Below are 14957 nucleotides of genomic sequence, written 5' to 3'. Positions count from 1 at the left end.
TCACACAAACTCGGAAATGGACTATCAAAGAATATCATTATATCATAGTCAGGGACTTACTTGTTTGCGGAGGAACGGTAGCTATATGAGGAAAGAAAAGTATTTTTAGTCCAAACTGCAAATTATTTTGGCCTCTCGCTTTTATTTCCCTCCCTTATTTATTGATACTGTTTTTTCTTCTGGACACTTACGATTGATGCAAGTTTACAGACGAGCTACATCAGCAAGGCCACAAAAATTGCTACCCAAATCAATCTGACAGTGAAGAAAGGGTTTTCTGAAACTACTGAACACAAAACATTGGACAGGATTCAAATCACAGTCCTTAGATACCGGTCCAATTTAACTAACTATTTGATCATAATTTCCCGACCTTTTTAGAAAACATTTCCCGTTATGGAACGCGTTTAACAAATATGCATAGCCACAACTACTGAACTACCTACGCAGTAATAAATACAACTTTATGTACAAGCGATGTGAGGCTTACGTGTGGGCGTTGGCCTAGTGGGTTGACACACTTTGTCCTTGATAGCTCTGACCACTTTGCCAAGGCGACTAAATCCAGCAGTAAATATATTGAGAGGGCTTGAAGCAATAAGCTGTAACTGACTCCTTCTGAATCCAGAACCGATTCCCAAGGCGAACATTTCCACGCCGTCTCTTTTGAGGCCCGATGCAGGGCTTCGAACACGATCCGAGGAGACGCCGTCCGTGATGACAAGCAAAGTACGTTTACGTCCACGTATTGTCCGCCCGCGGAAGAGCCGTCCTCTTACATTACGCAGGGCTCTTCCAATGTACGAACCACTTCGTCGGTATCGGTATCTGGCAAGCAAAATATCAAGTTGTAAATAAACTTCTATGAACAATCAACAAAAGGAGCATGGTGGTGGGGGGGGGGGGGGGGGCGCTGGGAGGGGATGGGGCTTGTTAAACAAGACGTTCCGCTATAAAAGAGCATGCCCCTCCTTCATTTCACACCTTTGTGGGTGTGAGATGTAAATTAAGACGCCCCTTAGTCGTGGCGAGTTGCTGACTCATAATATTAACACAACAATATAAGATGTCAAGTTCTAATTTGTTTGACAGGGTTTATTCTGAAAAGAAAGCCAATTTTATCAGTAAGGGTCGTAGAAAAGACACATGTTGTTTGTCAGTTGTTTATGCTCTGGTGGTTGATTGTCAACTGAAGGTGAGAATGACCATGCCAGGCCTTTTTATACCGAAACTTCCTGTTTAATTGAATAAAACTCTTCAACAAACCTGATGCGCTCAATCGCCCTCACAACCTGCGCTCGAGAGCCATATCTGTTGAAGCCGAATATGACTCGTGAGCGAGAATGGAACACCATGACACCAACTCTGGTGCCACTTCTATACAGCGGGAAGAAGCTGACCAAAGACTTCACGAAGTCAATGACCTTTTGGAAGTTCTTTCGTCCCACGCTTCCAGAGGCGTCGATAAGAATACCAAGATCCACGCGAGACCTGCAAACTGAAGACGAAGATATGGAGTAAGCTATCTAAGCATATTCCCTTTAATTTTCTGGTTCTATTTTAGGCTCTTTATGTGTAAAAAAAAATAAATAAATAAATAAAATAAAGGAGGATTATTACCTGGTGCTGGAGTTGGCGGAAGTGTAGGAACTGAAGAGGAAGTAAATTTCATAATTAAGTGATGTTTTTAGTTATTTAGTTGCAGTGCGTCTACTATTTCCCTTATTGATTACTTAATTTACAGAACAGATGATTTTTCCCAAAGTCGTCTGATTTCCTTAATCTCTTTTGATCCAGTAAGCACTTTGCCTAACACCTGAAGCAAAATTATTTAGTCTAGACATGTACATAAAGTTTATAAGTATATTTCGTACACTTTTGTCCTAAATATTTGACCGTAGGTTCCATAGTATAGGGAAGTATTGTATATAGTTTTTTTTTTCCACAAAAATAGCTAGACAGCGAGGAATCTATGAAAGTCTTCCTAAATGTTTTTAAAGTACTCTACTTGGCATAGTTAATGGCGTTTTCGCGGCATTACAGATAAACATAACTAAATTCTAACCATAACTAAATATAATCATAACTAAATATTCACTTACTCGGACGGAAGCATTTCTTCTGCAGTGCAACGATCTGGGGTCGCGCGAGTGCCACATTGAAGATCTGCAAACACGCGAGTCGTCCACGAAACACGCGACGACTTCCTGGTCTCTTGCCAATGATTATAGGGTAATTAGTGGCCAGTCCATTTCTGAACTTCCCAACATTTCGTTGCGCTACTGGGTAGCTATTTATAAACAACGTCGCTAAGCCGGTACGGTGGTTATAAGTAGCTGCGATGTAGTTCCACGTCCTCGGTTTCAGTCCGCGACCAATCAGTGCCTTTACTCTGCGACCCGAATTTCTACGTGGCATTAACCGGAAGTAAAGTTGGTTCAAGCGAGTAATCCATAAATGGACACCCCATCCTTTCGGGTTGAACTGGACTAAAGGCCCCGGAGCTTCAGGGAACACCCAAAATATCATCGTCAATGAATAACGAACGTCAAGACAGCCGTTGTTGGGAATAACAGCATAACTTAGTCGTCTCCTTCCCCTTATTCTTGTTACCCCAGGGAAGTAGTAAGCCCCTTGGGGATGTCCGTCGGGTCCTTTGATGTAAGAAACTCCTACAAGTCGTGCCGGTGGGTTCTTGTATTGACTGACGTCTCCGCCTCTTACTGCACTGGTGAAGGCATAGGTGGCAACCGCTCCTCTTGTTAAAATCGCTAAAGAGATTGGATTCACGTGATATATTTAAGTTCCCTCAGCGAACAAGTTGTATTTCCTTTTATTCTAAAGTAAGATTGTGTAACATTGGTGAACTTTTCGCTAGGAGGAAACACAAAGTCCCCATACTTGTATTTCTATATGTGAGGTGTTCTCGTACTAGAGTTTATAAGGTAATGCTGTGTACCGTGTTCCTGGTGGTCAACAGCAGAATTTAGCTCGAATCTACTTTCAACCAATTTATGCAAAAAGGGGCACATCTCACGTGAAGGAGCCTGGCAATTACAGGTTTGTTCAGTCTCTTGTGTGGGAAAATAAGAACGACGAAGTGATTGCCTAATTTTTTTCGGTGAGTTCGATGTTTTCGATAATCGAACTTCAAACATTTAAAGTTGCTCTGAACCCCTTCTTACAATTCTTTGAACTTGCAAAATGTTGTATTTGATCTTGGTAATCCCAGTTCTATAATAAAAAAACGGGGTCAACGAGCTTGTTTTTTAACAGCTAAAATTAGGTGTCGTTTTCAAGCTATACTGTTCATATGGTAAGCTGTTATGTCAAGAAAACGACCATAACGTTTTCACGAATGATTAGGCATTTGTTTGATAAAATCATTTATTGTATCAACTGATAAAGAGTGGTAGTATTGATCCACCGAAGTAAAAGTGTAGGAAAGTGCTAGAAATCTGCAAGTAGCATGAACGACTTCTTCGGCTTTCCATAGAGAAACTGCTGACAGAAACCTAACTCTTTCAAGGAAAACCGTACACAGTTTTACATAAAGAGAATCTCGAGTGACTAACCTGGAGAATGGCACATCCTGTCCTTGACAGTCCTCACTATGGTTATCAAACGACGGGCGCTTACAGCAAACACGTGATATCTATCTGTAGCGATCTTTCTCAAATAGCTGACACTGACACGACCAACGCCTACTGTATACACCTCCACTCCCAAACCATGCAAGATCCGAGCAGGCCTGATCACATTATCACGTGACGTACCGGTGGTAATAAGGATAAGCACCCTCCTTCGTCCACATCTAGGCTTGCCGCGGAAGAGGTATCTCTTAACATACAACAGGGCCTGGGCTGTTCTTCTTCTTCTTCTTCTTCCACGGAGCAGTCTTAACCTTCCGAGTTCACGATAGACCTGTGCTCGACTGGGAGACCGACGGAAGCCAAACACGAGTTGTTGTCTTGAAGCGAATAGAACCAAACCAATTCTTGTTTTCGTTCTCTGAACGTCGAAGCGTCTCACGGTTTCCTTTACGTATTTGACGATGCGTACGAACTTGGCTCTGCCGACCTGTCTGGATCCATCGATGAGAAAGCCAAGATCGATGCGAGCTCTGCAGACTGGTGGTATAGAAACAGGAAAATCTTTGTGTCATTTTTAGTACTTTAAGGATCTACAAAAATTCTTCTGGAACAACAAGACTTACGCCCTAAAATTTCAACATGCCTTTGTTGTCCGACAACTGTGACAAGTTGAAAGAAACCTATACTGATTTGTAGACAAATTCTATGCAGTAAACAAATAGATCAAATAAATTTATATATACTCACTTCTTGGAGGTGAAGATGGTGAAGGAGGCTTTGGTGGTCTGGTTGGCGTTGGTCCTTTAAGACAAAACAATTCGTTTTATCATTATTATTTTTATTTACCGGAAGAGTTCCTACCTGGTCTCATGATCAGAAATGTGACAACACACTCGAAAAGAGAAACGAACCGATACAATTAGAGAAATAGTCTCTGCCTTTCTATTCCGTCTCCGTACTATCATTCCCAAGCGCTTACTTTCTTACACAGGATGCAGATTGATTTTTGTTTTGGTAAAATATACTGAGACATCCAAGAGCAAGATTCATGTGACTCCTTATCTCTGATTTTAAAAAAGAGAAGTGAAGGCGATCTCTTAATCCAGCGATTTCATGGCTCAGTTGCTTTTTAGCAAATAGTCGGGTAGAAATCCCATTGAAACTCCATTGAATAGCTTTTGTTAACCGCAAATGGACATCACCACACTCTTAACTACAAATGATTCAATTCTCTTGACCACAGCGCTCTTGTTATCATATCCCTAACGTACCTGGCAGGAAACACTTTCTTTTGGCTTCAAAGATCTGTTTTCTGTTTAAGGCAACACTATAGAGCTGCAAACAGAAAAGTCTTCCTCGGAAATAGGTACGACTTCTCTTGGTAGCACCCATTCGAATGGGATACTTTGTGGATAGGCGTATTCTACCCAGACGACGTCTTGCCACTGGCTGTGAATTCACCCACAGTGTAGCGATGCCAGTTCGCTCATCATACGTGGTTCCCACGTAATTCCAAGCCTTGTACTTCAAACGCGTACTTCTCACAGGAGTGGTCATTTGTCCACCGCGGCGCACAAAGCGCGCGAAAAGTTCCCGCGGGCGAGTCGTCCACAGGTGCACTCCGAATCCATTTGGGTTGTAGTTGACAATAGGCCCTGCTCGTCCTTCGTGATACACCCAGATCAAGATTGTAATAGAGTATCTCGCGTCTAAGCGCCCCGTGTTGGGGATTTCCACATAGCTGGTACGTTTTCCGTAGAATATGCTGGAACCATCTCGGCGACCGTCAGGTCCTAGGCCGTATCTTACGCCTACAACTCTTGCGGTTGGGTTCTTTTTTCGACTGATGTCTCGTCCACGTCGTGGACGATCCAGCGGGTACACGGCCAAGGTCCTGGGTAGAGGTACTGTTTTAAAAAAGAAAATAAAAATCCTTACATTTACATGCTTCAAATGGTATAGCGCACAATAACTTTGTTGTGGGTGATGACGAACGAGACTAACGAAACAAATTCCACCTACCTCTTGGTGATGGTGCTGAAAAAGTAATTTAGAAAACAAGCTTAGTTAATACAATTTTATGCTTTTCATGGAAAATCCCATACATACAGCTGTCAATTATTTCTCAAAATGGAGAGTACATGGTCCAGCCCACAGTCCAATTCAAGAGTCATTCATTTATTTTCAAATTGGACAGTGAGTATAATCGTTTATTTAGTAATAATGTAAACTAACTAGCCAAGGTATTTAAAGTTTAACATACTGGAGGCAGCTGAATGACCGCTGACTTTCCTACTCAATGAAATTTTGATCCGATTTTGAAATATCTTTCTCGGTACAATTTTCGTCCATTTCGTTCGCACCATAATTAACTTCATTTTAAATAATAATACCTTGCCTTCAGTCAGAATTCCGTTTTAGATCGCAGGTTTGAGTCCGCCAGAGTAATTAACTAATCGTTAGATGACTCATGCCAACAGCAATTAAAGTCTTGGCAACCTTTCACTGACTACAGTACAGTGTCTTCTAGCAGGGCCTGACGCGCGCTAAGACTGCTGCATCGTTCACACACTCTAGTAAGCGTGATATAATACACGCTAAGCCTTTGCGTGCTAACCTCTCCAAAAGAAACCTAACGTGTACTCCATTGTTTTTCGAATGTCGCATATCGGTGCATTTAGTACACGATTTAGCGTGCTCGATATTAGCGAGTTGCGGGTGTGCAGTAACCTTTAGGATCAGAATCTTTTGGAGGATCATATATTATTTAAAAAAACAACAACAATTGTTCTTCATTTATTAATATTCTTTCAATTTATTATGCTAGTTTAGGTACGGAAGCGATGGAACCCAATCCCTGCATAGTAAGATGTCCTGACCTGTGGATAAAGTGGGCGTCAGGACTGGTGAACTTACTTGGTATCCGCTGACAGGCCTTGGTTTTAATTTGCTGTATAACTTGTCCAAGCGATTTGAACGATACTGTAAATACATGACTGCTATCGGTGGCTATTTGCCTCAGCTGAGATTTCCTGTATCCTCGTCCAATTCCTAGCACGAACACCTCACAGCCAGTAGCACGAAGACGACGAGCTGGCCTCCTGACACTATCCTGGGATATGCCATCGGTGAGGACCACAGCCACCCTCTTGCGACCAGATGCTGCTCTCCCCCTGTGAAAAAGATGAGCAATTTCCTTAACCCTGTTGGTCATGTCATATGATTAAAATGTTTATGTCCATCCGTTCATGAAGTCCTGAAGTTGACAGTTAGTGGATGAATCCTGAAGTGTGACAATTCAAATGAAATCTACAGAGCGGCATCTTCCTCTGTTGCTCTTTCTTGTTCTGTACCAGGTGGCTTTAACTTAGTTTTAGATCTGGGGCTGAAATCCTAAGGCGTGACCATTAAAACGCCAATTATAGGAAAGAACTTTTCATGTGATACTTTTTAAGTTATGCTGTACATTTGAGCTGTAACGAATGCTGTTGAGCAGTAATCAAAGCCCTCATCTCTGACCACGTTTGTGCCTAATACGTCCTTAAAACATGTTCAAAAGACATTTTTTTACCTGTTGGCAGTCACATGTGATTATCGTAGTGGTACTTTGATGCCAAGAATCCTTACAAGGCTCGAGTGGCTTGAGTATGCTATTCGCTTTCGAATTGCTCCGAGGGTTGATTTTCCTCTATAAAAACCTACATTTCTTAATTCAAATTCCATCCTGGGCAAGAGGCTTGTTAGTCGTAAAACTGGCAAGTGTTTTTTTATTTATTTATTTATTTATTACGTCGCCGGGATAGGTGAATTTACAATCACGCCTGTAAATCTTTCCCTTATCTTTTCTTGTTTTAGCTCGGAGTCTGTTTACCTAATATATTCTTTTGGAAGGTAGTGAGCGTCATTACCTGTAGAGGTACCGCTGGGCAAATGACAAAGCCTTTCCAATCCTAGTTCCTCCTCGTGGATATCTCAGGTTGTCGATACTCCGCAAGATGGCCGCTCTGGTGTAATATCGGTTGAAGTTGAATATAGGTATGGCCCGGTGCGTGTACAGGATGACACCGACGTGGGTTTCACGGCGGGAGATCGGGAAGAAGCTGACCAGGGACTTGACGAAGTTCAACAGCCTGGCGAAGTTTCCACGGCCGTATCGCTCAATACTGGAAGATCCGTCAATGAGAAAACCCAAATCCAAGGCAACTGCACAACCTGAAGACATTAACAAGAGAAAGTATGTGGATAAATAGATCCGTCTAATGAAAAAAAATGTGTTTAATATTTGCGTGATTAAAGGAGAAAGGCATGGAGTAAAATAACGAGGTTAGATTTGTTTGTTAGATTTCGTAATCCCAGACTGAAAAAACTAATATAGCAAAGCGATAGTTTATTATTCAATGTGCCTCAGACGCCAATGTCTACTTAGCTTGGGCAAAGGGTGGATGAATGGGCAATTATTGATTCTAAGTTGGCAATCATTTCCCGATCGCGTAAGCTCTTTTTCTTTCTTTTCTTTTCAGCAACTATCATGTCAACAAAAGACTTGTTTAATTCAAATGCCTCTCGCTATGATATTTTCCTTGGTTTCAAGTTTTCTATATACTTTCAGTGAGAATACCATAAAAGGATATTATTATCTGATTCTAAAGCTGCTCTCGGTGAATTATCAAGACAACATTCCAAAGTCGATGATTTTCTTTATAACAGGTCACTTGTCTGCTTAGAAGTGTAAAAGTAAAAGTGTAAAGTAGAAACACAGCTGCTGGGTAAACTGTTCAACATACCTGGTCGTGGCGTGTGTGGGATTGATGTTGGTGTCGGCGAGATGGGAACTGCAATTTAATTAATTAATTAATTAATTAATTAATTTATACACGGTTATATTTAAAGCTGAAAGCTTGTGGGGCCGTGTAATCCGGCAAACAAATAGTTTAAACAGAACAGAAAGTCTTTGAAAATCCCAACTGGCAGGGAGGCTTATCAGTTGGCCATTTACAAAGCGCAGCCGAGGATTTGAACAGGGAACTACCCCGAAACAATTCCAGCTGGTGGTCAGAGAGGGGACTCGAACCTGGGGCCTTCAGATTACGACTCCACGCGCGCCCCTTACCACTCGACCACGTCGCACCCCTCCCCTCAAATTTAAGACATAAGAATAAGTGGATTGATACTCATCTTTACGGTCATTATTTACAATTATAGTCTATAAAGATTTATGTTGAGTACATTTTCTAACCTGTTCTGAAGCACTTTGTCTTCTTGGCGACAATCTGAGCTCTCGACAAAGCCACGTTATATACTTGCAAACACGCTATACGCCCACGGAACACGCGAGCATCCCCTGGCCTCTGGCCCACGACAGCGGGATAATTAGTAGCCAGGCCCAGAGCGAATCTCCCAACATTTCTTTGAGAGACCGGAAGTCCGTTCACCCAAAGAGTGGCAAGTCCTGTCCTGTGGTCGTATGTGGCGCTGACGTAGTTCCACTTGTAAGGTTTAATACTTTTACTGGTCAGTGGCTTCACTTTCCGGCGCGAGCCTTGCCTCGGCATCAACCGGAAGTAGAGCTCGTTGGGGCGTGTCAACCACAAATGCAGTCCCCAACCCTTGGGATTGAAGTGTAGAATGGGCCCGGGCTTTTCCGGGTACACCCAGGCGATGATTGTTATGGAGTAGCGGGTGTCAAGACAGCCATTGTTTGGGATCAAAGCATAGCTCCCTCTTCCCCCTCGTCTACGTCTACCTGGGAAATAGTAAGCTCCCTGTGGATGTCCGTCGGGGCCTCGAACAAGAGAGAGGCCAACTAGTCTGGCTGTTGGATTCTTAAACTTGCTGCCGTCACTTCCACGTGATGCACTTGAGAATGGATAGACTGCAACGGCTCGACGTGATATGATAACTGCGAATAAATGGTAGACTCATTAGAAGATGAGGTGACTCATTAGAAGATAAGGTTACTGGGAATGAAGGATGGACTCATTAAAGGTGAGATAAGTACAGTGGGGCATTGAAACGTGTTCTCTTTGGAAAGTGTCTGTTTCCCTTTCTGATACAGTTTCGTTAAAAATCAACTTCGGACGAGGTCAAACTAGGATTCTGATGCAGTGTACTATATTCCGCTATACTAGACGATCACTCAAATGAGAAGCATCGATCCTAGACATGTTCCTTAAACTGTTTTATCTGTTTATAATAAGTGCCATTTGTGCTGTTTTTGCAGCTGGACAAGAGGTTACAGATGTATGTATTTAACAGAAGTAAACCTTTTTAAGTAATTAAGTTTCGTTTTACCAATTGGTGGTTATTGTTTCATAAACAAAATAACATATTTACCAGGTGAACTACAAATCCTGTCCTTGATTGTCCGAGTAATCGACACCAGTCGTCTTGCGCCGACATTAAACACGTGTGTAGACGCCGCAGCAATCTGCAGCAGTGATCGTCTTCTCACTCTTCCAATACCAATCGCGTATATTTCAACGCCGGAGGCAAATAAACGCAATGCAGGAAGTCTTATTCTATCACGTGACTCTCCCGTCGTCAGGACAATAAGGACCTTCCTCCTTCCGCAGCGTGGCTTGCCTATGAAGAGGTATCGTCCTGTGTAAGCCAGGGCCCTTCCTAGGTATCTACCGCCACGGCCTCTAAGGCGGATACGGTTTACTACTCGGTAGATTTGTAGTCGAGCGTAGGTTCTTCCAAAACGCATGACAAGTGTGGGTCTCGATGTGTATGTCACGATACCGATTCTTACCCCTGTGCTGGAGATTTTAAAACGCCTGACGGTTTCCTTGATGTACTGTAGAATAACACGGGAACTGAATTTGCTGAGCGACGCGTCGACGAGGAAACCAAGATCGATTCGTGCTCTGCAAACTAAATCATGTTGCAAATAACAAATGAGTTTTCACCAACATCAGAACACCAGCAAAGTCACGCCATACAACCGTTACTCTGGCTAATTTGTTCTCAACATGCATAAAGCTAAGCTGCTGTACAAACTGGCAAACGTTTCCTGGAATTTGCGTCGGTACTTTCTTTCTTTTTTGCTCTTATTGTCAATTTCTTTATATTGAACTTGTTCAGCTAGCCTGCGAACGCAGACGTATTGCCAGCTGTCGCTTCTCTCCGCTGGAGAGACGCGACAGCCGGAAATACGTCTGCGTTCGCAGGCTATTGTTTAGCGTGCAAGGTATTAAATTGTCTAAGGGGTGTGTACATTCGAGTACTTTTAAAAGAAGGTAAGATAATCGGCAAGGTAAGGTAACCGAGCTTTTCCCGTCTTTCGGCTGCAAATACATGTTTTTATGATCGGATCACAATCAATATTTATTTACTGTTATTGATTTCCTTCCTCACAAATAAGAATCCCAGCATTCACCAGACTGAAGAGGGGACAATTGCTAAAGATAAGCTAAAAAGACAGTCTTACCTCTTGGAGGAGGTGTCGGGGCAGGAGTGGGTGGTACCGGAGGTGGCGGTGGAACTGCAAGCGAGAACATCATTCAAAGTTGAAAAACAATACTTCAAATTGAAACTGATGCTTTGCTGATAATCTTACGAGTAATGATCGTCATTAAATTACCTACGAAAAATGCGGCCTTCAGTGTTCTTATTTTTAGGCAGGCAGGATAGCAGCACCGAATTCCAAAACAGTGCAAATTGGATCCCAAAACAAACAAACAAACAAACAAACAAACGTCTTCTTACAAACAGAAGGACTAAATACAAGACAAATGACTACAGACAAGAAATCTCTTCACTTTTTTGTTGATTACGATCAAAAAAGTAGTTCTACCAGCAACAAAGGTACGCACATAAAACCCGACAATCAATGATTAGAATTTTGCACTTGTACGCTAGTAGATAAACCAAAAAAAAAAAAAAGATTTAAATATACACTGCTATAAAATAACTGTTTTAGAGAAATTTTGACTACAATTTATACCGCAGGTTAGCTGGGAGAGATGCATTTGGATATCGAAAGAAGACACTTACCAGGTAAAAAGCACCTCCGCTTAGCCGCGTTAACTTGTTTCCGGTTGAGTGCCACACTATAGATCTGTGCGCAAAAGAGTCGCCCACGGAAGTAACGCCTGTCACCCACACGAGCGCCGAGCCTTATGGGATAATTTGTAGACAACTGTATTCTGCCTATTCTCCTGTAGACAACTCGCCTCGAATTAATGTACAGTGTTGCTATGCCTGTTCTTTCGTCATACGTTGCACCCACGTAGTTCCATGCCTTGTATTTGATCCGTCGGCTTTTAATTGCTGTTGTGAAACCCTTTGAGCGTCTTACAAAACGCACAAAAAGCTCACGCCGTCCTGTCATCCATAAATGGACACCAAAGCCCCTTGGGTTGTAATTGAAGATAGGGCCTGATACACCCTCGTGGTAGACCCAAATAAGAATAGTAATGGAGTATCTGGCGTCTAACCGCCCAGTGTTAGGGATTTCTACATAGCTGTTTCTTCGCCCATAGAACCGTAAAGATCCGTCCCGTCGGCCATCTGGACCTGGGCCAGAACCTACGCCCATTAGAGTTGCCGTGGGGTTTCTACTTCGGCTAATGTCTTTTCCTCGCCGTACTCGGTCCAATGCATAAACAGCTAGAGTTCTCGGGAGGGGAACTGCAAAAGACAGCATGTGGTTACAATTAGACTGGGAGACAGAGCTAGTCTCCGAGATTCAGACCACCTATGCTTGTACCTGTTTTGTAGTATGAAATGATCAAGACATCATGTAGCTGTTATCCGTGGGAAAGCTTCATTCAGACAACGGGGTGAAAATGTCATTGGGACACTTACTGAAACACTGAGAAATCCTCCTTGTTTCTTCTTCACGACAAAAAAAAAAAACTGTGTTCTGTGGTGCACTCGTCTAAAATGTTATATGAAATTGTAGCTTGAAAGGTGTGGGGTTGTTGGGTTTGAGAGTAAGTATATCATCTGTATATATTTTTTAATCCGAAAATAGATCAAATATTGAAGTGTTTCAGAACATTAGCGGTCGTAACAAACGAACATAACAGAGACAGACGTACCTCTTGTTGGTGTAGGGTGAACAGGTGAAACTGAAAAGGAAGATGAAGAGAACAATGCCTTGAATGTAAACTTATTGTAGTCCGTTCTACTCACTTCCCCTCTCCCCTCACAGAAAAAAAAAGCGAAGAAAAAAAATTGAATTAATTAATTAAAACAGGGAAGAATAAAGACGATAGCAAAGAATCCCGTGTCCTTTAGACTAGCTTTTAAAGTATTTGACTGTAAATCGGTTTTATTATGCGTGCTTTTTCTCTTTGTGTTGGCATACGATACAAAATAACGAGAAGAAGTGTGCGACGTAGACTAGGGGACAGAATTTCCATCAATTCAGTTTCACAATGCACTAACCTGTAGGAGTGATAATCTGGCAGATTTTTGACCTTATCGCCTTAGACAAAGTAGCCAGTCCTCTGAAAGATACAACAGACACATGTCGACTGTCTTTTGCAATCTGCAACAGCTGACGTCTTTTCAGTGCTCTTCCAATACCAACGGCGAACACCTCAACGCCTCTTGCCTTCAACAGTGCCGCTTGCCGTCCTACGCGATCCTGCGATATGCCGTCTGTGAGCATGATAAGAATACGCTTGCGGTTACGGCGCCTTGGTCCGCTGAATAGGTACCTCCTGGTGTAGGCCAACGCCTTGCCGATGTAGGTGCTGCCACGCGGGTAACGGATGCTGTCAATAGCTTGCGTGACGTGCGTTATTGTGTTGAGCTGACCAAATCTAAATAGAGGTATTGGATTCGTGGAGAAGAGAACGGCACCGACGCGTGACTGGGTTCTTGAAATGGGTAGCGTGACAACGATGGACTTGATGAAGTTAAGCATCAGCCTGAAGTTGCCGCGACCGTGGTATTCGATGCTTCCAGATCCATCGATCAGAAAGCCTAAGTCTACCACGGTTTTGCACACTGGAACAACAAAGGATAAAAAGGTTTATATGGAAATCGCTATTCTGACCATGAATCCTTCTATGCATTTGCGCAAAGCACTTGCCTGAATAGCAAACCATACCCACACCGTCACTCAGTCTTATTCACTTCCCGATACACAACTTTGTGTAACTACACCCTACTGAAGCTATTATCAAAGTAACGATAGTAATAATATTTATTTAAGTGAGAAAGGTAGATGAAGTTTCAAACGCTCCTACTTAACCATAATTTCATTTTTTTAGATTCTAGTAAGCATTTCAGTGTTGTGATAATAAGAAACCTGACTATGCCAACCTAAGAAAACATCTCTCTGGCAATTTAGAACACAGCTATCGATCCTTAACGAAGTAGACGTGTACCAGCTATGATTCGTCAGATCGAATTCAGGATACCACCAAAAGGAACGCGTTGTAGAACAATCGGTTTCAAATCTTCGAAAATTTCGTAAACGAAACAGTAAACTTTCTCCCGTGGAAACCTAAGAAAAACGCTAGAGAAGTACAAATACACAAGAAGCAATGAGACTGCGCCCTATATTCTCCAAGTACTTCACTTTTGTTTCTTAAAAATTAAGCGTATTTGTACTACTCAAATCTTCTTTGGATCGTTGTGTCACTATGCTTGGGTTATTTTTAAATGTTTTTTTTTTCTGCTATGTTCAAAACCTGACATTTATGGTTGTCTCGTGTTCTCTAAGAAAGAAAGCACTATCGAAGTTTAGAAAACTGCCACTGAATGTAATGACATGCCGCTCGCGTATCATCAAGCAGCATCACAAGTCCTCTGCTGTTCATTACGTTCGATGTATGAAAACCAGTGATTGGAAATTTTGATAATGGTAATGACAGCTACAATAATGCAACAATAAAGTTTCATACCTGGTGTTGGTGGCGCTGGGGGAGGTTGTCCTAAAGTAAGAAAAATTGTCACATAATTCAGTTACTTTTCTATCCAACAGATCAATTAAAGCACAATCAATTTGAATCATTGTATGGAGTTTAACGCCGATCTAAGGAGGATAAATGAAGCTAAAAAAAAACCAGATTGTAACATGAAAAGGAGGCTAGACAAACAAGGTCGTCATTTCCCATGTACGTAAATTTATTAACATTCTCAGCCCAAATGCAGAAGCTAATCTCAATATTTGTACTATTTTCACTTGTCGTTATCAATATTTGCAGGCATCAAATACCATGACATTATCTTCCTTGTTTTCCACTGATAGGGAACGTCCCGGCCACGAAGCTACCCAAAGATACAAATGAATATTGGACCACTAGCACTAAGAACACAAATGATGGATCAGAGAATTAACCTTGCAGTGTATGTTAACGTGTTAGTGTGGGTTCAATTCCCGCCGAGGTCAAATACTTTTTC

General features: G+C 42.1%; 1 protein-coding gene across 1 annotated transcript in view; it reads right to left on the bottom strand.

The window, feature by feature from the left end:
• LOC146476450 (uncharacterized) overlaps positions 1–14957 on the bottom strand; it is a 118180-nt gene that overhangs the window by 87296 nt on the left and 15927 nt on the right. The window contains exons 15-29 of the mRNA XM_085114310.1: positions 14459–14488; positions 12990–13556; positions 12641–12670; positions 11592–12227; positions 11026–11079; positions 9927–10469; positions 8830–9492; positions 8378–8425; positions 7502–7805; positions 6510–6766; positions 5616–5630; positions 4865–5500; positions 4341–4394; positions 3576–4130; positions 2103–2771 (exon numbers count right to left, since the gene is read on the bottom strand). Coding sequence (XP_084970436.1) covers positions 2103–2771; positions 3576–4130; positions 4341–4394; positions 4865–5500; positions 5616–5630; positions 6510–6766; positions 7502–7805; positions 8378–8425; positions 8830–9492; positions 9927–10469; positions 11026–11079; positions 11592–12227; positions 12641–12670; positions 12990–13556; positions 14459–14488 — 5061 coding nt within the window. The remainder of the gene's footprint in view (positions 1–2102; positions 2772–3575; positions 4131–4340; positions 4395–4864; positions 5501–5615; positions 5631–6509; positions 6767–7501; positions 7806–8377; positions 8426–8829; positions 9493–9926; positions 10470–11025; positions 11080–11591; positions 12228–12640; positions 12671–12989; positions 13557–14458; positions 14489–14957) is intronic.

The sequence above is a fragment of the Pavona decussata genome, unplaced genomic scaffold (assembly GCF_977016875.1).
Source record: "Pavona decussata unplaced genomic scaffold, jaPavDecu1.1 SCAFFOLD_76, whole genome shotgun sequence".
NCBI classification, from domain to species: domain Eukaryota; kingdom Metazoa; phylum Cnidaria; class Anthozoa; order Scleractinia; family Agariciidae; genus Pavona; species Pavona decussata.
The sequence above is the reverse complement of the archived record's forward strand: the minus strand, read 5'-3'. Positions and strand labels throughout refer to the sequence as shown.